Raw genomic sequence first — 25,649 nt, forward strand, 5'->3', positions numbered from 1 at the left:
ATCCTAAACCCCTTCCCTAAGTTGGGCCAACTCCAAAGGCCTCTTACAGCTTCAGAACTCCCTGGGGATTAGTCTGAAGACTTTTTGTGACTGAATGATAGTCCAATTTCTAAAACCCTGCTTTAATTCATGAACCATCTTACATAATGGTTTTTTTTTTGTTTTTTGTTTTTTGTTTTTGAGATGGAGTTTCACTCTTGTCGCGTAGTCTCACTCTGTCACCTGGGCTGGAGTGCAGTGGTGCAATCTCAGCTCACTGCAACCTCCACCTCCCAGGTTCAAGCGATTCTCCTGCCTCAGCCTCCCAAGTAACTGGGATTATAGGCGCCCACCACCATGCCCAGCTAATTTTTTATATTTTTAGTAAAGAAGGGGTTTCACCATGTTGGCCAGGATGGTCTCAAACTCCTGACCTCAGGCGATCTGCCCGCCTGGGCCTCCCAAAGTGCTGGGATTACAGGCGTGAGTCACTGCGCCTGGCCAAATATCATGTTTTAACATCCCAGCTTTAACAATGCTCAATTCATGGGCAATTTTGTAAACCCACCCAATTAATCATACTTGCACACTGGTTTGTTTTGAAGATACTTTCAGATATCATATTTCATTCATGATTATTTTATTATGAAAATCTAAAGCGTAGTGACTTTTTAGAAACATAACAGCAATGCCATTACCACACTAAAATTAGAGAATACTTTAATACTGTCAGTGTCAATTTTTCTGATTGCCTCATGTAAATTTGGTTCATATATTTCTTCAGCCTTTTAAAAATGTATAGCTTTTCTTCTCTCTCTCTCTTTGAATTGTTGCTGAAGAAATGGAGTTGTTTATCTAGAAGTTCCCATATTCTGGATCTTGTTGGTTGCATCCCTGTGGTGTCATTCACCATGGGATTTGTTAGTTGGACTCCAGAAAATAACAATAACACCAGTTGTTAACACCTATTGACTACTTACTATATGCCAGTCTGTGCATGAAGTGCTTCATCTGTAATAAAATGTTTAATTCTTCAAATCTCTAGTTTGTATGTGGTAAGTACAAGCCTGAAATATTTCATGTGATTTTTAGAATTTTGTAAATTTTATTTATTATTTATTTTTAGAGATGGGGTCTTGCTCTGTTGCCTGGGCTGGGGTGAGCGCAGTGGCACAATCCTAGCCCACTGAAGCCTTGAACTCCCTGGCTCAAGCACTCCTCTCACATCAGCCTCCAGAGTAGCTGGGACAGGAGCGCCACCATGAGCTTATTTATTTATTTATTTATTTATTTTTGAGAATTAATTTTTTTTTCTTTTTCTTTTTTATTTTTAGTAGAGATGGGGTTTCTCCATGTTGGTCAGGCTGGTCTCAAACTCCCAACCTCAGGTGATCCATCCGCCTCAGCCTCCCAAAGTGCTGGAATTACAGGTGTGAGCCACCACACTGGGCTAACTAATTTATTTTTAATTACAAATAAATTAACTTTTTTTAATTTGCCCAGGCAGCTGTTGAACTCCTGGCTTCAAGCAATTCTCCCTCATTGGCCTCCGAAGTGCTAAGATCACAGGCATGAGTCTCTGTGACCCCCTAATTTTGTAAATTTTAAACAGTGTGATATTAAATATTAATGAAGTCATACTTTATGTATGTAATCTGAAATAATTCAAACAACTCAAATAAGGTTTTAAGAATCGCATGATTTAAAATCATGCAGGTGGATTGGTAACCCTATTTACAGTAATGTCAATAATGACTCTTTTTTTAGCTGATAGAAATATTTACTCTTATTTTTTAGAATTAGTTTTAATTCTGCTATTTTAACATGACATACTCATTTTTTGAATACATACTTTTAACAAAATGCAACTATCATTTTATTAAAAGCTTTCCACAATACTTCCTGAGGAAGAAGCCTGAGTTGCGCAGCATTTGTAGATTTCTTCACAACTCTGATCATTATGCCATTCAGTACAGCCCTTATATTACACACACACACACACATACACACACACATGCACACAAAAGCACACAACCCCAAAATACTGGGTTCTTGCCTCATGAATCATTGAAATTTATATGCAATTTATTTGAAACCCTATTGCTATAAATTTCTTAGCACATTTGTGCATTTTAATGTGACTATTTTTCAAACTAAAATTTTTATTTTATATATTTGGGATCATAATTAGTTACCTTTTCTTCTCCTTTTTAAAAATAGACTTTATTTTGAAGCAGTTGTAGGTTCACAGAAAAACTGAGCAGAAGGTACAGAGATACCCCAGAGGTCCCCAAACCCCCGGCCATGGACCGGTACCAGTTGGTGGCCTGTTAGAAACAGCCACGTAGTGGGTGAGCCAGCATTACCAACTGAGCCCGGCCTTCTGTCAGATCAGTGGTGGCATTAGATTCTCATAGGAGCGCGAACCCTATTGTTAACTGTGCATGCAAGAGACCCAAGTTGCATGTTCCTTTTGAGAATCTAACTAATGCTTGTTGGTCTGAGGTGGAACAGTTTCACAGTTTCATCCCCAAATCACACCCACATTCCCCCCACGATCTGTGGAAAAATTGTCTTCCATAAAACTGGTCCCTGGTGCCAAAAAAAAGGCTAGGGACTGCTGCCAGACACACTCTGCTCCCACACATGCATAGCCTCCCCCATTAGCAACGTTTCCCACCTGAGTGGTACATTTGCTATAATTTATGAACTTACACAGGCACATCATTATCACCCAAAGTCCACAGTTTATATTAAGTCTCACTCTTGGTGTTGTACATTCTGTGGATTTGGGCAAATGCATAATGACATTTTTCACCATTGTGGTATCAAATAGAGTAGTTTCATTGCCCTAAAAATCCTCTGTGCTCACATTTTCATGATCATCACTGGTTCCGACTTCCTGTGCTGATTCCCAGTCTGCATTTTAAATCATTTTCTCCTTGAACTTTCTTCTCCTCCCCAAAGTAAACATGCATTAACATCTGTTGCATATGAAATACCTTGAATAAACACTTATGGGCTGTAAGGAGGGAATATATCCCTTCTTAGAGAGTTGAAAACCAAAATCAAATACTACAATTTCTCGTCCTAAGAGTTCTCTTAGCAATCGATCTCAGCCTCTCTCATTCTGGAGAAAAAAATACCCTCCAATGATCATATGAAAAGAAATTCATTCATAGCTCTACATTTGTATCTCCTAAATCATTAAGGGACTGAGAAAAACAAAAGTACTTTTCATATAACGTGATCCATTCTTTTAAATAAATTAATTATAAATATAACCACCATGTTTTCTTGTGTATTTATATACTATATGTAAGGCATTGACTATATATCAAGATTATTCAAATTCCATCGATAACTCTGTGAGGAAATTATTATCATTCCTACATTGTAGATGAGAAAAATAAGGCCAGAAATGTTAGCTACTTTACCCATTTATAAAGTTTAAAATACTAGCTTCAAAGTGCTGAGTCCTGGATTTGGATTTAGGGTTCTTTGTACCAAACTACACTGTATCAATTACTGTGTTAATGTTTTGGGTTTTTTTCTCCAATTAAAATTTAAACTCACTGATGCAGGTAGCGCAGTTAGAAATATCCTCACAGATTTCATAGCTGTTTAGAGCCATGAGGTCACTGCTGACCCATTTCCTCTGCAAGAGTTTCTGCCAGGAGACAGCCAACACAGTGGAGGACACAGCACCCACAGCTGCTGCTACACTGTCTCAACAGTGTTGTTCCTCCTAGGGTTTGTCTCATAAGCTAGTGCTTTCCTTAGCCAGGAGGGGTGAGGTGAAAGGGCTGAGGATTTCTGAAGATATTGGCATTGTTTTTTTATCGGCATGCTTTCTAGAAACATCCTGCAGCCATATCTATTATACTGTCTCCTTCATGCCAGGGTGGCACAGGGAAAGCTACATGGTTATCTAGCAAAGCTTCATTCAGGAGGTGAGGCAGACTGCGCCTCTATTCTAGGGCTCCTAGATATGTCTGCAGCTTCTACTCCCATCCTTTTTCCCCATTGTCACTAACCCTATGTGAGGAATAAGTACTTATTCCTTTTCAGATACCCACATTATCGTCTTATTCTAATGTTTTTCTGACTTCCATTTCTTTTCCTGCCTAAGGAATTTTTATTCCCTCAAGATGAGGAGGGCAGAGGAAGCTTTCTACTGTCATCATTCTTCACAAACTTAAAGTTTTGAGAATAAATTTTCACTATTGATATTTTTGAGATTCAAAGTTCCTTTATCCTAACCTATTTCTCTGTCATACTTTCCAAAGTCATATTGAAATTAGTACAGACTTACTTTTTGATTTAAAAATTTTTGCTGTAACAATTCTGAGCCAAAGGCAGAGGATATCTATTAACTTCATTGTTGCCTTAATTGAAGGGTGGGTGGCAGTGCCAAGGGTGGGAACACAAGGAAGAAAGAAATATTAATGTCAGCTAAGAAATCAACATATTATCAGGCTATAATGTACTTGGTTGCTTCTGTGTTACTGGACATGACAAATGGTCTGGGAAATGAGGTTAAATTGGCTTGAAACATAAGAGCCTCCCAATTCTTAGACATAGTTTCAGTCAGCCCTGGATGAAAAATGGAAAAATTTGACATAGGTCTCATAAAGGGAATGTGTTGCTTCCATGGAGATTATAGATGGAGGTTACTGAGGAATTAGGTAGCTGGGTGGCTTACCCCAGGCATCTCTTGGTAGGTAACACTTGAGAAAAGAAAAAATCAGGAAGTCAGGGAAAGAATTCAAAGGCATTTATGAGCTCTGAGCGGATATAGCAATTTAAGGCCCACAGAAGAGGTGAGAGGAGAAATATTTGGAGGAAAAAAGGAATATGATACATTGGGCCAGAAAATAATGCTAGGTCATGTAGCAAGTCCACTCTTCTGCTCCTGTAGATGGTGATGCACCTGCAACAGGACAGACATGAGATCGGTGGGTGCTAGGCCACTTCTATGTCATCATCATACCACTTCCCAATTCCCCTACAACTTTCAACCATTCATGTCCACAGCCTCCTCCCACTTTCCTTCCTCTCATACTGAGGCTTCAGCTCTAACAAGTCTCAATGCTTACCTTCCCTTCCAGGATGGGATTCACAAGGGCCCTTGGTGTCTGGAGGCACCAACTGAACGCAGGCCTCGGATGATCAAGACGGTCCCCACCACAATGCCCACGAGGCCCATAGACAACCCCAGGGCGCAGACCACAGTTTCTGTGAGCTCTGACATGGGTGCTGGAATCTCCGGCTCTGTGGAAGTGAAGTTGTTGAGGTGAGAAAGCAGAGTGTGCTCGTGTGCACGTGTGTGGGATGGCATGGGGTGGAGGGTTGGCTCTGCAAAGACTCAAGGCCCCCGGCTTAGGGAGGAGAGTGAAGTCTATCATTAGAAATCCATGAAGTGGCAGGCCTGCTCCCACCCTGTGGAGTGTACTTTCATTTTTAATACATCTCCACTTTTGTTGCTTTATTCTTTCAAGAAAAAGATAAAAGAGACTAATGAAGGGTGGAAAACAAGTTTTGGGTTATAAGAGTAAAAGGCAGGAATTTCTGAACTTGACAGACAAGAAAGCATCAAAAAACGGTGGAACTCATCCTTACCCCAGTGTTTCAGAAGAGGCTCGTCCAGGCCCCAGTGCTCCACCTTGCAGTCATAAATCTCATCAGCAGAAGGGAGGAAGGTGAGGTAACTGATCTTGAAGAAGGAATGATCACTCTTGGAGAGGAAGCTGGTCTCAGAAACCCCTTCTGTGACTGAGCGCCCATTGCTCAACCATGTGATGTTCACCACAGGAGGAAAGATGTTGTCCACAAGACAGATGAGGGTGTTGGGGTGACCCAGTGTCACGGGAGACTTGGAAAACACTGTGACCTCAGGAACCTCTGTGGTGAGGAAACAGCACTGATGTGAAGTGTGAGTAGCTCTGCCCTGAGCTTCTGCATTACATCCTGGAAGAGCCCTCCTACCAGCATTTCCTCTCCTGCTGGTCAAAGAGGTCTTATGTACCTTCTCTTGGGAGTAACGACACTTTGCCTCTGCTTTATTCCTGTGCCCTTCTCTCTGTGGGCATGTTTAATAAAGTAGGAGGTTGATGAGACCTCTCCTAGAAGGATTTAATTAATGGATAATGGAAAGACCCTTGTATTCCATGGGAATATGTGATTTTAGAGATGGGAGATGATAAAACTTCAGCAATTGCCATGAGAAGATCTGGGGACCTCTTGGAAAGAAAATAATGAAACTTGGCATGAAGGGATAGATTGAGTAAAGAGAGGCAGAATGGTGGACACATACCATTGGTAGCAGCGGTAGAGTTGGAGCGTTTAATCAGGATGTTCAAGTTGTGTTTTCCCACAGCCAAGTTTCTCAGTGCACCCTGCGGGTCAAAACTTCTAAATTTGCTGAACAGAGGCAACTGCCAGACGGTCTCCTTCCTCTCCAGGTCCACATAGAACTCCTCGTCTCCATCAAATTCATGGGTGTACTGGCCAGAGGGACCGTAAGACTGGTACATGTTTACACCGTAAGACGCAACGTGGTCAGCTGATGAGTGAAGATGACAAGCAGGAAGGCGGAGAACAGGGGAAGAAAGAACCTTAATACACAAAATGATGGAGAAACTGACATTCAAATATTAAGGGCTTCCTCTTTGGCACAGTCTGTGGACATTTCCAGCCCCTGCTTCCTCCCCTCTTCGTGTTGGTAGTTGTCCAGTTAAAAGTGCGCTTTCTTTCCCACTCTAGTGTGCGCTACACAAGGGCAGAATATTGCATGTCCAATTTTTACTATTTCCTGAGTGCCTGGCACATCATGGACTTGTTATTAAATAATATAAATGAACAAAAGAAGGAATGAATTAGTTATCATAGTATTTAGCTTTCTTAGTCATAGATTAGGTTTACTTCTCTCTGCTTCCTAAGATTTATCTTTCACTTAATTCTTTCATGAGTTAATAACAAATTGAGTATACTTCCTTTCCTCTCAGGACTGGCTTAGAACAGGACACTCTACACAGAGATCTTTCTTTTTTTAAAAAAGGAAGTGCATGCATGATCTTATTAATTCAAAATAATTTCTGCTAACAATTGTAGGGTATAAGAAAGAGTATAATAAGAGTGGTAATAACATTACTGTTAAAATATATAAAAATAACATATAATATATAACAATAAATATATAAGAAATAAACAATGCTTCCTTCTAAGGTCTCTGTTTTGTTAATAGTAATGATCCTTGGAGGAGAGCAACTGATTTCTTCTGAAATGAAAAGTGGAAGCTCTACTAGGTTTTGGATTTCTGTCATTCCCCCCACCTTTTCCCACCTTTTTTTTCCTTTGAAGGAGGTTACTAAATGTCTACAGCATTCTGACTCAACATTTATATTCACTTGAGGACTCAGGTAAATTAAACCCTTTTTCCTCTAATGGGCAGTGTGCTTGTCTGAGGATGCCAGAGCAGAATGGCAGCCATGCAGTACAACTCCAGCCAAATGAGCCAAACTGGACATTCTTGTCAAGACATGTGTAAGCCTTTTACCATCGTAGCTTTCCTTCCTTCCCCACTTTCTGAGCATCCACAAGTGTCAGACATAGCAGGGGATGTGTAAAACACCAATCAGGCATGGTCTACTATTAAGGAACAAACTGAACAGTGGAAGAGTCAGGTAGGTAAGGGAGCAGATTACAATGTACTGTAGTAAGTTCTGTGAGGAGGATATCGACAGTCTTACAGTCCAACATCCTTCACAAGTATCTGCCAAGCAAACCAAACTACATTATCCTTTCATGTTCCCTGGTCTTTGCAGTGGTCTGTTGTTTTTTCCCTGAAATGAAATTATCTTTTAGGACTTTCTGGAGAAATCCAAAAATCCATCCTTGAGGTTTCTGCTTAAGTTAACAACTTTGTAGTTGTTAAGGCCTCTCATCAACATGTTTTTGACCACGTTATGACCTCCAACTCCTCCATCTCAACATCTGGCCGTCCAAGTTTGTCTGTTCCTCTTCCAGCTCACCTTCTTCCCTATCCAGTATAACTGCCCCGGATGGTCTTAACAGAGCCTCCAACAAAACCTTCTTATCCTTGCAATAAACTTTGACTTTTTGTTCAAACATAAATATATATGGAATATATGCAATCCTTCTTTTCATCTGGTCACCCTGCTGGCCCAGTTGGAACCAAGTCACTTGTATAGTTTCAGCCTCTGCTGAGTCCACTGCCTGCTCAGCAATGGCCTTCTGCTTTCTTTCACCCCATACAGTTTCCATCACTAGTCTGAGCACCCTCTGCAGGGGAGGCAGCATGACTTTCCATCTTTGAATCCTTAAAACTTAGCTCACTGTGTGCTCAAACATGTGTATTGAATGACAGTTGCTGTATTGGAGGACCACATAGATTTTGGGGAAGATGGACAGGCACACAGGTAGCAGAACCATAGGAAGGCCAGGATCAGCCAATGACCAGGGCTGCATTCTGACTTGTGATCCCCAAGCACTCTTGCTTGTATGGGCCCCTTATTCCATAAAAATATGGAAAATTATGTTTTATGACTGATTTGGTATAAAGGCAATATAATCTAGGCTGAATTAAAAGTTAAAACATTTTCTTAGGCTCCAAAACTTCATTTTTTTTCTAATTTTAAAAGGAGTTGAAACATTCTCATGTGGCTTTACAGTATGGAGGCTCCCCTGCACTGTCCACATTGTGCCTAATGGATGAGCCGAGCCTGACCAGCGCACTCTGGTGTGAGATTGAAGAAAGGAAATTTGGAACAAAGAAGTCAAGTGCTCTGGAGAAGCCGGTGAAACTTCCACTGCCAAACAAAATCAGAATGGGAGCAGCCACGGTTAATAAGGTTGTGAAAGTTTAGAGTATCTTCCATTTCACTTCCCCTTTAACTATCTGACTTTTCAACTTTTGTTTTACAAACCCACTGTCCATCTCTATAAAGGAGCAGGGAGCCAGAGATGGATCCTGAAAAGGAAGAGGGAGAAGGGAATGCATGAAGAGAGGTGGAAAGAGATGGACGACAAAGACAGAGGAGACTAATAATTATAAGGGACCAAATAATTGGTGTCTTATAAAAAGGAACTGTGCTTCCTTCCTTCCTTTTTCTTTCTTTTTTCCATCCTTCCTTCCCTTTCCCCTCCCTCCCTCCCTCCCTCCCTCCCTCCCTTCCTTCCTTCCTTCCTTCTTTCCTTTCTTCCTTCCTTCCTCTCTTTCTTTCCTCTTTCTTTTTGTGACAGGGTCTCTTTCTGTTGCCCCGGCTGGAGTGTAGTGGTGCCATCATGGCTCACTGCAGCTTCTACCTCCTGGACTCAAGTGGTCCTCCCACTGCAGCCTTCTGAGTAGTTGGCACCACAGGCATGCACCACCATGCCTGGTTAATTTTTATTTTTCTTTTTTGTAGAGATGAGGTCTTGCTATATTGCCCAGGCTAGTCTCAAACTCCTGGGCTCAAATGATCCTCCTGCCTCGGCCTCTCAAAGTGGTGGGATTACAGGCATGAGCCACCATGTCTGGATCACTTTTCTTTTTATAGGACTTCATTAGATGAGGTGAAGAACAGGTAATTTGGGTTGATAATTTGATAATAAAATGATTTAATTTACCAAGTTTTTCTGCTATAAATTCTCAATTTTAAAATAAAAGGATTCCTTATTTTGCTAAAGAAAAGAAATGTGAAGTTACACCTGTGATAGAAATATGGAAAAAATTGACATTCATGTTTTCACTATTTATAAAGTTTAGCTACATGCCCATTTTATTTGATTATTTGTGAGGTAACACATATGAGGCAGCTGAGAGTAAGTGAGGACCATGTGATAAAATGATTGTTGAAGGCATTCAGCCTGCTGGACTCCTTTACCCACTCCCCACCTGTGCCAGTTCCCATGTGGAAATGTAAGTCTGAGAGAAAGAAAAGGGCATTTTTCTTAATATCTATACAGTATATAATTAATGGAACTATTTACCCCAAGGTCAACTACAGGAGACATACGAAAAGCTTCAAAAGTTGTTCAGAGAAATTTGAGAGTGACACTTCACACATTTTTAATAATAAAAAATTCTCCACCAATGCAAATCTCACTCATTTTTGAGGAAATCATGATGGAATGACATAGAGACCTCCAGGCTGTAGTCACTGAATAGAATATAAACAGAATAGCGTCCTTAGTGAACGTCAACATCATAGATAACAAAAAGAGTAGGTTGGGGCTCTGGTTTCCTGAAGGAGGAACAGCCATAATTTTTAAATCTCTTAATACTGAAAGGGCCCTTAGGAAATCTCTAGTTTCTCTGCAAATTGTTTTCTCTCTTTTCCTTCAATTTCCTGTCTTCCAGCTCCAGAGAACATCCCTCACTCATGCACTCACCCACTATGTCTTCACCTCCACAGGGGCTCATCACGGTGGTCAGAGCGAGGGCCCCCAGCAACAGAGCTTTGTTTAGGATCATCATCTTCCCAAGGTAGCCTCAGCAGTTGCCGTTCTGAGCTCTAGAGCAATTGTGAGGACCTCGAGACAAGGAAATCTAAAGATACCCAAACCAAACCCTGCCAGGTCAAGTTTTGGCCAATCAGAAAAATCTCCTCTGATGACACCTCAATTACTAGTTGAAGAGTTTGTATTAAGAGCCCTGGGAGGAGACAGGGCAATCCCCTGGTTGTGATGCAGCCTCTATTCAGAGTGGACTTGAGGAAATGTTCTATGAATAGAGGGAGGACACTAAATTGGAATCTTCTCTTGTGTGTGCATGTCTGCCAGTGGCAAAAGGGGTGGGCATTTATTTCTTTTATTTATTTTTATTTTTATTTTTTTTGAGATGTAGTCTCACTCTGTCACCCAGGCTGAGGTGCAATGGCATGGTCTAGGCTCACTGCAACCTCTGTCTCCCAGGTTCAAGCGATTCTCCTGCCTCACCCTCCCAAGTAGCTGGGATTACAGGCACCTGCCACTATGCCCGGCTAATTTTTGTATTTTTAGTAGAGATGAAGTTTCACTATGTTGGCCAGGCTGGTCTCGAACTCCTGACCTCGTGATCTGCCTGTCTCAGCCTCCCAAAGTGTTAGAATTACAGGCATGAGCCACCATGCCTTGGCCAGGGGTGGGCATTTTTTTTTTTTTTTTTGAGACGGAGTCTCGCTCTGTCGCCCAGGCGGGGTGGGCGTTTCTGAGCAGCCTCATGGATAGACGAGGTCATCAATTAAATGGCATTCTTCAGGATTTTCTGGGTTACAACCTCCAGGAATTTTTCCCTGAGTCAATTTTCCTCCCTGGCAGTCCCCATCCCCTCCCCTTTCTCTAGCTTCTGTATGTGGGTTAGCTGTTTTTCTTTTTGCTTCCATAGTGCATATGGAATTCTCCAAATGTTAAGTTGACCCCACCTACCTAGGGATCTCTGCTGGTGGTAGCCGAGAAATACCTTTGCTTTTTCTACTTGTATAAATCCAGTTTGGCAAGTTCTTCTCAAGCTCTCAAAAGATCCAGTCGGTTTTTGCCAGGGCAATAAAAAGAGGTTATAATGTCAGATGGTGTTGTCTATAGTAACTGTATGATATTTTATACAGTTTTTCTTTGCGTTGAGTAATGTTTACATTCTGTGTTTTGGTGCTTCTTGAATATATTTAAAGGAAATTTAGGGACACTGGTTATATTTAAAATTTGGCAGGCTCAATTACTCTAAGAATTGTTTAAAAAAATTAAGAATGTCAAGTCAAAACTTGAGGGTAAAATAAGGAGAATTGCACCGACTTAGAAAAATGGTTTTCTTTTCTTAAACTACCAGATCTTTTAAAATTTGTTATCCTACCATATTAAAATTCCAGATATTTGCAAGGGACTAAGGATTGAGCTAAAGTTAGTCGTTAGAGGGAAACTTGTTATTTTTTTTCAGATGCATCTATTTTCTGTATGTAATAGAAAACATGAGTTAATGGAACTTCTATTTAGCATCACTCTGTCCTTGCTAAATGGCCTTTTGAGATTCTCAGCACTATGCTTTACCTCCCACTGGCAGAAACTGTAAAAAAAAAAAAAAAAAAGGAAAAGATGAAACAAAAAACGTGCCCTGACACCTGAGAGCTGCCGGGATGCGATTAACAAGTCCTCATGGTTGCTAGGAGCTAGCCTGGCACTCCCAGGTGGTTTTGGTTCTCCTGTTGAAGATAAAAGATTTCATAGGACATCAGAAGCAGGCAGGTACTTTGTGAGCACAGTGGATTGAGAGAGAGCACCAGAATGCTCAGTCATCACGTCTGAACCCAGACAAAACATGAATATTGTCCAAACCACAAAAATGACCAGGCACATCTCTCTAGGGAGTGCTTGCTGCTTCTTTACCAATCACATCTGTAGCCTCAGGATAGTCTTCCGTCCCTCTAGGTAGGATTTATGAAGCTACCCAATCATAGCATTGCCACCCCAACCCTCCACTTTCTGTCAGAATCCAATTAAAAGCAAAAATCCCTCTTTCTTAAATCCTCCCCAAAATCACCTAAAACAAGCACAAACCTTACAATTGACTAATGGTCAATTTTATGTGTCAGCTAGACTCTGATCCCCAGTTATCAGATCAAACACTAATAATCTAGATGTTGCCGTGAAGATATTTTATAGATGTCATTGAAGTTCATAATCAGTTGGCTTTAAGAATTTATCCTAGAAAAACTGGGTGAGCTTAATCTAAACTGTTGAAAAGCCTTAAGAGCAGAGCTGAGGTTTCTCTGAGGAAACAGAAATTCCACTCTGGACATCATGTCAGCCTGTGCTGAGAGTTCCAGCCTGCCCTTCCTGACAACTACCTCCCAGTGGATCTCTGACTTGCTTAGCCCACCACTGTGGATGCAAAAATTAATTCCTTGTATCATTCTCTTAATATGTGTATTCTCCTGGTTCTACTTCTTTGGTTCCAACAATCTCTTACTGAGGGGCTGCACGATTCTCATGTTGAGTTTTATCCATCATTCAATGAACAATAAAGTTGACTTGTTTATTCAAAGGTATGCTACTGCTGGTCTTTGGCTGGAGGCATTGAGGTACCTCATTAGGCAGTTGTGAGGAATGTACATATACTGTACCTGGAGTGAAAAGTTCCTAGGACTCTTTACATATATATACTTGTCATATTTTAATATCATCCTCATTTTCCAAGGACATTAAAGCCCAGAGAGTTGAAGGACTTTTTCCAGGGTCACACAGCTGGTAAGTAGTAAAGATGAGATGCTATGGGGCAAGCCATGGATCCTTGTGAGGAGTGATAGGCGAGTGTCTCCTTCTGTGTGGATTCAGAATCCAGTGCCTTAACATGGTTAGGAGAGATATTTGACCCTATAGGTGGCTTTATTCTTTCTATCTCCTGCCATTGTGAATGAAGAGGGTTTTTGAGGTCCCATTTGAGATGTGCTCCCTTTACCACTCAATATCCTTCTTGCTGTGTAGCAAGTAACACATTTGTTTCTTTTTTCCTGTATCCAGACTTACCTGCTATGTATCTCATGGAAATTCATTAGGATTTTGGCAAATGAACAAAATGTTTTGCGATGGTACTCCAGAATTCCACCTATTAATATTACAGTTTAAATATCTTAGCTCCAGTTAAGAAGTTAGGGTGTTAAATGTGGGATTAGAATTGTATCTTGGATGGGAAGTTGAGGGTGCTGTTTCAGATCTCACATCCTGTGAGGTAAAGGGAAAGTCCAAGCAAGGCAAAGTCATTGAAGAGATAATAGATGCCCTTTCTATCTTTAACCTAGTTTTGTCTCTCTCCTCTTCCTGCTTCATCCAGCCATAACACAGTGAACCTTGTTCCAGCTGCTTCTGTCTTCAGGTCATAATTTTAATGTAAGGTAAAATAGTAAGTAAATGAAACTCAGAAGAACAGTATACCATTTTAACAAAAACTAATTTGTTATCTTTGTGTAGTAGAAAGAGAAAAGGCCCTCTTTATAGATTAATAGTGGGAATAAAATCTGGAGTTCAAAATAGTACTTTGTCCAATAATTTTCTTAGAAAGCACTTATTGACATACCATTGATTCCATAACCAAATAGCAATAGGATGTGCCATTATAGTTGACATCATTAAGAGCCCTCTAAGAAATTAGGCAGAATTTATGTTAGTTCTAATAAACAGTTATAACATTCTCTAAGACTCTGTATATTTTCAAATTGTTTTAGTCTGACTTTATGCACTGGTGAAGTTTTACTCTGAAGGCCAAGACTTCTATCTTGCAGTAGTTAAAGGTGCTTCACAACAATAACAGAATCTAGTGTAGCGAAGTCAAAAGAATATAGATTTTGTAATAAGATAAATATGTATTCCATGCTGCTTTTGATTTTATCAGCTGCAGCACCTTGGGCAAGTCACTCAAAATACCTGAGCCTTAAGGTTATTTTCTATAAAACAGAAGGAAAATTATTAGATGACAGTTAATATGGTAAAATGAAATGATAGATAAGTACAATTATAAAGTTAAATACAATCCAGTGTCTGACATAAGCAACTATTCCCGAGTGGTAGCTGCTACATAAAGACAAATATAAATAATGATAATGATAATAACATCATGCTTTGGGCTGGGAAAGCCTATCAATTTTTCCTCATTCATTTAACCTCCTCCCTGTAGCTCTCCAGGCATGTGGGAGCCTGTGAGCCACAGAAGCACTCAGACATTGCTGAAAAACAAAATTTTTTTGAAGACTGTTATATCTGTCAGATTTTTCTATGTAACGAAGTACTCCAAAATTTAATGACTTCAAATAATGGTTTAGTATCTCCTCATGATTCTGTAAGACAGCACATTGTGCTCAGCCCACCTGAGTGGTCTTTATGTACTGGGCAGGTTCAGCTTTTCTCAGGTGGGCTCCCTCACATCTCTGTAGCATCAATAAGTTTGGCAGGGATAGGGTGCCTGTCTCCATCCATGTGGGCTCATTATCCTGCAGGCCGGCTGAGGCTTATCACAGGTGCTGCAAAGCTCTCCTGTGCAAGATAGAAACAGCAGGTGTCTTGAGCTGAAACTTAAAAACTCACAACATCACTTCCATTACATTCTATTATTCAAAGCAAGTCATAGTACTAGCTCACATCAAGAGGTGGGTTAATACATTGCATTTCTTGACAAAATGGGCTACAAATAATTTGTAGCTATTTTTGCAACTTATCGTAAATATCCTCTGGCTTTTGGCAATATGTAAATGAATTTGGTGTGCGAGCGTTGGACAGCCCTCATATTTAAAATACATTACACCCACTCACCTACCAGTCAAGATCTTATTTTTATTAATCTGCTTTAAAAACACAGTGAAACTTTCTGAAAGGAGACTTGAACTAAGAACTGTTGAATTCCAATATGAATAAGGTGCTACAGTTTATTCTTATAAAAAACTTTATGGAGTTTTACAGATGAAAATACAGAAATGTGGAGAATTGTAAGTGATCTCTTATGACTGCCAAGCTCATATTCTGATACAAAGTCCTGTATGCTGATATCCAGTCACATGGTCTCCTACAATCATAAAATTAATGAAGCAGAGGAAACTTATAAAAATAATTATTTCTTATTTAATATCATTTCCACCAATTATGTCAGCAACAACTCCTACGTGTATGAACTAGTTGCTTTAAATAACTCACTCGAATAAACTGCACAATACAAAATAATATGAGGAGGCTGGGCACGGTGGCTCACGCCTGTAATCCCAGCACTTTGGGAGGCCAAGGCAGGTGGATCATGAGGTCAGGAGATTGAGACCATCCTGGCTAACACGGTGAAACCCCATCTTTACTAAAAATACAAAAACAAAATTAGCCAGTCATGGTGGTGGGTGCCTGTAGTCCCAGCTACTCAGGAGACTGAGGCAGGAGAATGGCGTGAACACGGGAGATGGAGCTTGCAGTGAACCGAAATCGCGCCACTGCACTCCAGCTTGGGTGACAGAGCGAGACTTCATCTCAAAAATAATAATAATAATAATAAGAGGAAAGATTGCTTTGTAATGATCTTCTACTGAAAAACATGCAAAATTACCTCCATGTCCAGATCTACCTTCTCCATAGCTCAAGAGTACTTTACAGCTAAACCGAATAGGTTATTCCATGAAGACTTTGCAGAGACTATGGTATGTAATGAATAAATACTTGTTGACTTGGACTGAAATTCTTAATCATCTGAATCAGTTTACAGAGCTGACTGCCTGAAGACCGATACTCCTCACGTCCAGTAGTGACTGATTCTCTTCCCAGGAACTCCCCAGTCCTAATGTATGTATTGTAAACATTCTTTGTATAGATCTTTTTATTTACTTATTTAATTTTAGAGATGGGTTCTCACTGTGTTGCTTAGGCTGGCCTCAAACTCCCAGGCCCCACCTCAGTCTTCCAAGTAGCTGGGACTACAGGGGCACACCATGCCACCAGGATATACGGATACCTTTCCTTAGCATTAATCATTAAACAAATGACAAATAATTTTTGATAAAAACTTTAAAAGAAAGTGCTGCCCAAAGAAATTTATAGATTCAATGTTATTCCTATTAAAAACTACCATTGAGATTCTTCACAGAACTAGAGAGAGCCTGAATAGCCAAGGCAATCTTAACCAAAAAGAACAAAGCTGGAGGCATCACACCACCTGACTTCAATCTATACTACGGGGCTACAGTAACCAGAACAGCATGGTACTGGTACAAGAACAGACACATAGACCAATGGAGCAGAATAGAGAACCCAGAAATAAGACCTCATACCTACAACTATCTGATCTTCAACAAGCCTGACAAAAACAAGCAATGGGGAAAGGATTTCCTACTCAATAAATGGTGCCAGGAGAACTGGCTAGCCGTATGCAGAAGATTGAAACCGCAACCCTTCCTTATACCATATGCAAAAATTAACTTAAGATGGATTAAAGACTTAAATGTAAAACCTAAAACTATAAAAACCCTGGAAGACAACTTAGGCAATGCTACTCAGGACATAGGCGTGGGCAACGATTTCATGATGAAGATGCCAAAAGTAATTGCAACAAAAGCAAAAATTGACAAATGGGATCTAATTAAACTAAAGAGCTTCTGCACAGCAAAATAAACTGTCAGCAGAGTGAACAGACAACATACAGAATGGGAGAAAGGCTTTGTAAACTTTGCATCCAACAAAGGTCTAATATCCAGCATCTATAAGAAACTTAAACAAATGTACAAGAAAAAAATGAACAACTCCATAAAAAAGTGGGCAAAGGGCATGAATGGACACTTCTCAAAAGAAGACATACATGTAGCCAACAATCATATGAAAAACAGCTCAACATCACTGATCATTAGAGAAATGCAAATCAAGACCACAATGAGATACCATCTCACACCATTCTAAATGACTTATTAAAAAGTCAAAAACTAACAGATGCCGGGAGGTTGTGGAGAAAAAGGAACGTTTATACACTTGGCAGGAGTGTAAACTAGTTCAACCATTGAGGAAGACAGTGTGGCAATACCTCAAAGACCCAAAGGCAGACATACCATTTGACACAGCAATCCAATTACCGGCTATATACTCAAAGGAATGTAAATCATTCTATTATAAAGACACATGTACACGTATGTTCATTGCAGCACTATTCACAATAGCAAAGACATAGAATCAACCTAAATAACCATCAATGATAGACTGGATAAAGGAAATTTGTTACATATACACCATGGAATACTATGCAGCTATAAAAAAGAATGAGATCCACCAGATGCAGTGGCTCACGTCTGTAATCCCAGCAATTTGGGAGGCCAAGGAGGGTGGATCACGAGGTCAGGAGATTGAGACCATCCTGGCTAACACGGTGAAATCCTATCTCTACTAAAAATACAAACAAATTAGCCCGGCGTGGTGGCTGCTCGGGAGGCTGAGGCAGGAGAATGGCGTGAACCCGGGAGGCGGAGCTTGCAGTGAGCAGAGATCGTGCCAACGCACTCCAGCCTGGGCGACAGAACGAGACTCCGTCTTTTTTTTTTTTTTTTTTTTTTTTTTGAGACGGAGTCTCGCTCTGTCACCCAGGCTGGAGTGCAGTGGCCGGATCTCAGCTCACTGCAAGCTCCGCCTCCCGGGTTTACGCCATTCTCTTGCCTCAGCCTCCCAAGTAGGTAGCTGGGACTACAGGTGCCTGCCACCTCGCCCGGCTAGTTTTTTGCACTTTTTAGTAGAGACGGGGTTTCACCGTGTTAGCCAGGATGGTCTCGATCTCCTGACCTCGTGATCCGCCCGTCTCAGCCTCCCAAAGTGCTGGGATTACAGGCTTGAGCCACCGCGCCCGGCCTGAGACTGGGTCTTAAGAAAAAAAAAAAAAAACAGAATGAGATCATGTTCTTTGCAGGGACATGGATGGAGCTATAGACCATTATCCTTAGCAGACTAATGTAGGAACAGAAAACCAAATACCACATGTTCTCACTTACGAGTGGGAGCGAAATTGTGGCAACGCATACATGGACACATAGAGGGGAACCACACACACTAGGACATATTGAAGAGTGGAGGGTGGGAGGAGGGAGAGGATCAGGAAAACTTGCTCTTTGTTACTAAGTTTAATACCTGGGTGATGAAATAATCTATAAAACAAACCCCTATGACACATGTTTACCTATGTAACAGATCTGAACATGTACCCTTGAACTTAAAAGTTTAAAAAATGCTCTAAAATGAGGTTTTTCAATCTGAGAACTATTAATATTTTGAGCCAGATGATGATTATTTTTTTGTGGGAGGCTGTCATGTGTGTTACAGGACTTTTAACAGCACCCCTGGCCTCTACCCAACACATGCCAGTAGCACCCTCCCCAGTAGTGACAACAAAAACTATCTCCAGATGTTGTCAAATGTCACTGGAGAGAAAAATTGCCCCCATTTAAGAATAATTGCTTTATAAGGTAATAGACTCTCTAAAATAAAAATAGTAGCAATGTATTGTGTGTTTATGGAATATGAGAAAGAAAGTATACGACAACAATTGCACAATGAATAAGAGAGAAATCTGGAGTATACTAATCTAAGGTAGATTTGACGATAGATTATACATATATGTAAAATTCTAGGACAACAACCAATCCAAAAGAAAGCAAAAAATTTATTTTAAAAATAAATATTTCATAGAATTAATAGAAATATCTAGCAAAAATAATTCAACCATATTAATAAGCACATTAAATATAGTTGGTCCAGACAGACCAATTAAATGATAGAGAAGAACAGACTGAATAAAAATGGAATATTGAACTGTAACCTATCAGCAACCCATTTTAAATGTAAAGACATACCTTCATTAAAAGTAAAAAGAAGGGAAATATATACCATGCAAAAGAAATCAAAAGAAAGTCGAAATGATTATGGCAATACTAGACAAAGTAGAAATTAGAGCGAGAAATGTTAATAGGGATAAAAACAGACATCACTCAATGATAAAGGGTTATTTCTCCAAAGAGACATAACAATCTTAAGTGCATGAGCACCTGACAACAGAGCTTCAAAATACAGGAGACAAAGTTGACATAAAAGAAAGGAGAAGGACGGGCGCGGTGGCTCACGCTTGTAATCCCAGCACTTTGGGAGGCCGAGACGGGCGGATCATGAGGTCAGGAGATCGAGACCTTCCTGGCTAACATGGTGAAACCCTATCTCCACTAAAACTACAAAAAATTAACAGGGCGCGGTGGTGGGCACCTGTAGTCCCAGCTACTCGGGAGGCTGAGGCAGGAGAATGGCGTGAACCCGGGAGGCGGAGCTTGCAGTGAGCAGAGATTGCACCACTGTACTCCAGCCTGGGAGACAGAGCCAGACTCTATCTCAAAAAAAAAAAAAAAAAAAAGAAAGAAAGAAAGAGAAATAGAAAAATCCAAAATTATCATTGGAGATTTTATACAAATTTCTTAGTATTTCATAGAAAAATTAAGCAGAAAGTCAGTAAGGATACAGAATAACTGAACAATGCTATCAAGTAACTTGACTAAGTTACATTTACAGAGCACTCCACCCAACAACAGGAAAATATATAATTCGAAACTGTATTGGTTCTACCTACTATATTTCTCTCTATGAACATCATGTTCTTCTCCACTTATTCATCTTCTCTTGTGGTCTCAAAGTTTTGTAACATTTTCTCTGATGATTCTTTATATTCCTTGTTAAATACTTTTTATATTATTTTGCTCTTGTTAACAGATACTTTTTTCCTTCCTCCATCACTAAATACTTTTTCTTACAATCTTTATGGCTTAGTCTGCCAGAGACAGATGATGCTGCTTCCCACAGGGTTCTGATTTGCTGAAGAGGAAAATGTTTAATGTCTTATTTTGGTTTCACTTAAACCCAGCTTCTGCAAGGGCCGATTGTCACCAAAATCTGACTAGAAGGGAGTGAAATTGTGGAGATTGGGGGTTGGGGTGAGGAATTGTAAATAACAAATGATGGGTGTCCTTTCAGCGCTCTCTGTCTGGAGAATTAACTAACCAGAGAAGTGAAGGGTTCAACAGTCAGATTAAAGAACAGGTAGGCTGGGCGTAGTGGCTAACGCCTGTAATCCCAGCACTTTGGGAAGCCAAGGTGGGTAGATCACCAGAGGTCAGGAGTTCAAGACCAGCCTGACCAACATGGTGAAACCCCATCTCTACTAAACATACAAAATGAGCTGGGTATGGTGGCACATGCCTGTAATCCCAGCTACTTGGGAGGCTGAGGCAGGAGATTGCTTGAACCTGGGAGATGGAGGTTGCAGTGAGCCGAGATGGTGCCACTGCACTCCAGCCTGGGCAACAAGAGCGAAATTCTGTCTCAAAAAAAAAAAAAAAAAGAACAGGCATTACCCTGTGCTTTGTGCTTTGAGTCACTACCAAGTGACTTAAACAAGGACAGCTCATGCCCACAGGTCTATAGGGAAAGAGTAACTGCTGTAAATAGCAGCATCTTAATGTGTTTGCACTTGTGGAAAAAGTAGAGGATGCTTCATTTCTTGAGTCCACGCAGTCTCCAGTGAGTTTCAGGATGTGCCAGTTGACTCTATGGTCTAGGCACTGTTTACTAAATTGACAATGAACCTCCAAATCAACTATGAGTTTGGCTTACTGGTATGAACCTGATGTTTGCAGTTTAAAGTCAGCCAAAAATCCTGGGATGTGTACATTGTGGGAAAAAATCAGAATTAAAGTGAAGGAATGGACTCGATTGTTTCTCCAGATGTGTGAGAATAGGTTAATTTCCTGGAGGTAGTTAAAATAAAACCAAAAGGACAAATTGCCTATTCCTCTCACATTCCTTCCCTCCTCCTTATTCCCTCCCAATATAAAGAAAGCCAGGCCTCTTTTTGCTTTTGACTCTGAAACTTTCTCTTCAGATATACTGGATGTTTATTAGCCAGGCTGGTGAGAAAATGTCGACAAATTGCCGTGTTACCTCCCAGTCATGATGATGATAATAATAATTGATAGTAATGATGATAATAGTACCTGATATGTATTGAGTACTTACCACATGCCAGCTGTTCTTCTAATTGCTTTACCATACTAGTATTAACTGACTTAATTTTTAGAATGATACCATTAAGTAGGTGTATTATTATATCTCCTTCCCCCATTTTACCAATTAGTAAATTGCAGCATGGAAGAGTCGGATACTTGACTAAAGCTACACCACTAGTAAGAAATGGAGCCAGAATTCAAACCCAGGCAGTCTAACTTCAGAGTGACAGGATAGAAAGAGGACAATTGTGCTATACTGTAGCCCAGAATCGAATTTATGCCACAATTCCTATCACAGGCAAGGAACCATTTGTCAAGTTACAACTTAATTCTTCTAAAGAAGTAATTGCACATGGATCTGGCCACTTATACATCCAACTGTCTTCATTTAGAGGTGTTTCTCCAGGGCAAGCCCTGAGGTGGAAATTGGCATTAATGTGGCTGATTAAGCCCTCCCCTGTAGATGCCTTATGGACAGAAATGGGCCCTTCCTCTTCCCTTTGTTTCTCATACTTGACTGTGGCTCTGTACCCCCAGGAGATTGGTTCCAGGACCCCAGCTGATACCAAAATCTGTGGATGCTCAGTCTCTTCTATGAAATGCTGTAATAACCCATGGCTGTGGATTTAAATCCATGGTAGGTTGAATCCACAGATGTAGAACCTTGGATAGGGAAAGTCGACTGTATTAGATTTATGCACAGATAAACACTCTTGGTCAAGTCCAGCATAATTCATCTACAGGTGACTTAAAGAGAGAATGCACTTTGAAGTCTTCATGGTCAGCAGAAGAATCCAAAATTTTACTGTCAAACTCACTTAGAAATCTCACAGGTTCAAACATGTTATGGCTAATACAATGTTGCAGCTTTGTCAAAAACCAAATGTTCCTGAGCTTAGACGAGGCTACATGGCACTGAAGAGTCAGGGCTTGCTCCCAACCCCAGAAGAGGGGGACCAGAAATTTTCAATCTGGGAGAGTCCCCCACAAAAGTTGCTCTAAAACTACAGACTGGAGTTTTTTTCTGAATTTTTCCTTCTTCGGGGAAAAGAGTGTGAACCTGCGTAGTGTTCTTCTATCTCTGCTCACCTGAGTACCACAGGGTTCATGGGTTTCAAGTTGAAGATATCAGATTTAGGGAGGATTCACATCTTTCTTCTTCTGTTTATTTGTGAGGTACAGTGAGGTCGTCATTTTACTTCCATGAGGACAGTGGATAAAAAAGAACCCTTTGGAGGGAAGGGAGAGGTAGAGATGAGTAAAGTTATGTAAAAGGATTGAAAAGTAGACCTGAGAGCTCAACTGAGAACAGAAATTTTGTGGCAATGATCCCAGGGGACCATGAAGACCTGCAGGAGAGGAAAAAAGACACTACAGGGACAGTATATGTGAAATTCTACACAATGCTCCACATTAAAATGTTCCATACAAATTTCCCTGAGCAGAGATTTTTCAAGGCCACTCACCTCAGACCTGCAGGCCCTATTAAGACTGTTGGGAGGAGAAAAATGTAGTAGTTCTTCTATCACCTAATTCTAGTCTTTTGAGTGTCATTAAGATCCTTCCTGTTTTTATAAATATGAATATCACAGTATAGATACATTTACATATTGGTAAATGTATATTTGGTCTTTGTAGTTTTCTTTTTTTTTTTTTTAACTTAATCTGTGGATAATTTCCTGCAGATTAGGCAATCTTTTACATCACTAAACAGTCTCATAAAATCTTTAGTGGCTATAAAAACATCACCATGGCCAGGCGCAGTGGCTCACGCCTGTAATCCCAGCACTTTGGGAGGCTGAGGCGGGTGGATCATGAGGTCAGGAGATCGAGACCATCCTGGCTAACACAGTGAAACTCCGTCTCTACTAAAAATACAAAAAATTAGCCGGGCATAGTGGCAGGTGCCTATAATCCCAGCTGCTGGGGAGGCTGAGGCAGGAGAATGGCAGGAACCCAGGAGGTGGAGCTGGCAGTGAGCCAAGATCACACCACTATACTCCAACCTGGGTGACAGACTGAGACTCCGTTTCAAAAAAAAAAAAAATCACCATACACTTGAAATAGTATTTATTTAAACATTTTTAAAAAAAAACTTGGGGACACTTAAGGAAATTAATTGAAAGATCATATGGAGAATAGTTAGCCCCACCTCTCTTCCATTCTGACCTCTGCCACATGGGTGGCTGGCATCTATCCCTCAAACAAAATACATGAAGTTTCCTCTCAGAAGAAATTGAATAGGCCCAGAGAAAATAATTCCACGCTATGGCCCTCATGGTCCCCCAGTGAAGGAATCAGACCCTGAAACATTAGCCCCAAATTCCTACCAAATTTCATCTGATTTCTTCGAACTTATGACCATTTTTTAGTCACTCTTACATGTAAAATAATATGAAGAAACAGAAGACATTTTAAGAGAGACATAAGCATAAACAAAAACAAAAAACTTAAAACAGAGAGATTAGAAATTCAAGACAGTTTTAAATATATACACAGAACAAAGCCAAACAAAATTTTAATTATTATTTTCACAAACATTGGAGAAGGTAGTCCCTTTGTAAAACAAATCAAATTGCTATTAATCTTTTCTCCATAGGTAAAACAACAAAAACACTTTGAAAATTAACAATATAGCCATAATATTTGTAAGACATTCTTTTTTAAATAACCCAAACACACATAAATAAAGAGCAAACCCAGCTTCAAGACAAGCCACAGCCCCTACCCACCATGCAGAATTCTGGGCCTAAGCTCCTTCTGCATAGATTGATGTAGAAATCACTACCCTAGATGCAAAACAAGGCCTGTCTAAAATCGGATTGTGGTTGCTGAGGAGGAAGTGGGAATGGGGAGTGACTGCTTAACGGGTACAAGGTTTCCTTTGGAGGTGATGAAAATGTTTTGGACTACATAGAAGTGATGGTTGTACAACATGGTGAATGCACTAAATGCTACTGAGTTGTGCACCTTAAAATGGGTTAATTTTGTTATGTGAATTTTACCTCAACAAACAAAAAGACTGCCTAACTCAGGCCCATGCCTTTATATAATATGCTATATAATACACTCTACTACTCTTTAAAAAATTAACAATACAGGACAGTATACTTATCCTAGACTTTCAGGACATTTATTATTTTTTAAAATCTCATGAGGATTTTTAATAAAAGTAGTTTTAAATCTATAGATTGTATCTCCATGCAACTTCATGATTCATTTGTAGTTTGTTTTCTTTTCAGTAAAGTACATTTTTTACTTTCTGTTGAGTCTATATATTTCTTACAAAACTTATTCTTTGATATTTTCTATTATTCCTAATGCTAATGAAGCTCCCCCTACCATCAACCTTGGGTATGCCTTCTTGACAGTTCAGTCTGCCAGAGACAAATGACGCTGACTTCCCTACTTTGCCTTATTAGATAAAAAGAAAAGTATGTAATTATAATGTCAAGGTTTCATGTTAATGTGGTTTATGCAAAGATCTATGTCACCATCCTTCCCCTTCAACCGCAACCCTGTTCTAAGAACCACATCCTGTGACCAAACAGCTCTTCCTTTCCTACAAGCATCAAACGTATTATTAGTTACTCTGAGGTTCTCAATGTGAATTTTAGATAGTGACATATCCTTCGGCCAACCCTCGAACCATCTTCACACAAGATGTGAAGAACATGACAGCAAACTCTCTGTAACTAAGGGTATCAAAAGAGTGTAGTTAAGCACTCCTGGCTGTGATGGCTATTTTCAGTACGACGTTATTCTACAGGACACTTTCTGGAGTATGAATTCAACATATTAGAAACTACATTGTGGAGGTTTCACCCGAAGAAAAAAAAGTAGATGGGCAACCCATGACAGCAAGGATCTGAAATCATGTGGTATAACAGTGAGGGTAGGTGTACAGCTCTGGGCCAGTCACACAGAATTAGGGCCATTGTCTCAACATCTGAAAGAGACTGGGTTTGAACAGTGAGGACTACATTAATCAGGGGCTGGATCTGCATTGCTCACACTTGAACAGAGATTGGAACCCAGCTGACTGTGAGTGAGTGTGAAGAGCCCCCTGCTGGAGGCAAATGCCTGGAGCCCTGTGCATATGCTGGGCCATGAGGAAGAGCACAAGTCTATTCTCTGGAACAGGGCTCTTCAGGGTCT

At 40.2% G+C, this 25,649-nt stretch overlaps 1 protein-coding gene across 5 annotated transcripts; it reads right to left on the reverse strand.

The window, feature by feature from the left end:
• Nucleotides 1-2,175: 2,175 nt before the first annotated feature.
• MAMU-DQA1 (major histocompatibility complex, class II, DQ alpha 1) lies at nucleotides 2,176-24,282 on the reverse strand. Of its 5 annotated transcripts, none has more exons than XM_078000325.1 (7): nucleotides 24,224-24,282; nucleotides 22,581-22,720; nucleotides 10,375-10,494; nucleotides 6,296-6,544; nucleotides 5,602-5,883; nucleotides 5,079-5,253; nucleotides 2,176-4,912 (listed from the first exon to the last, which is right to left on the reverse strand). In XM_078000325.1, exons 3-6 carry the CDS (start codon nucleotides 10,457-10,459, stop codon nucleotides 5,099-5,101), a joined length of 771 nt encoding a protein of 256 aa, XP_077856451.1. In that variant the 5' UTR covers nucleotides 10,460-10,494; nucleotides 22,581-22,720; nucleotides 24,224-24,282; the 3' UTR covers nucleotides 2,176-4,912; nucleotides 5,079-5,098. The 5 variants fall into 5 exon arrangements, with proteins under 5 accessions (XP_077856451.1, XP_077856450.1, XP_077856449.1 ...); XM_078000324.1 differs by lacking the exons at nucleotides 22,581-22,720; nucleotides 24,224-24,282 and adding exons at nucleotides 14,814-15,017; nucleotides 20,060-20,247; XM_078000323.1 differs by lacking the exons at nucleotides 22,581-22,720; nucleotides 24,224-24,282 and adding an exon at nucleotides 20,060-20,313.
• Between the last annotated feature and the right edge of the window lie 1,367 nt (nucleotides 24,283-25,649).

The sequence above is a fragment of the Macaca mulatta genome, chromosome 4, assembly GCF_049350105.2.
Source record: "Macaca mulatta isolate MMU2019108-1 chromosome 4, T2T-MMU8v2.0, whole genome shotgun sequence".
In the NCBI taxonomy this organism is placed as follows: Eukaryota; Metazoa; Chordata; class Mammalia; order Primates; family Cercopithecidae; genus Macaca; species Macaca mulatta.

What these genes read in the sequence shown, in the direction of transcription:
- MAMU-DQA1 (XM_078000325.1), bottom strand. Translation starts at nt 10,459, where the DNA reads ATGATGATCCTAAACAAAGCTCTGTTGCTGGGGGCCCTCGCTCTGACC. An exon ending in CTCTACCGCTGCTACCAATG is followed by an intron (nt 5,884 to 6,295) that starts GTATGTGTCCAC and finishes TCCTCACCACAG; the next exon opens with AGGTTCCTGAGGTCACAGTG. An exon ending in GCCTCTTCTGAAACACTGGG is followed by an intron (nt 5,254 to 5,601) that starts GTAAGGATGAGT and finishes TCACTTCCACAG; the next exon opens with AGCCGGAGATTCCAGCACCC.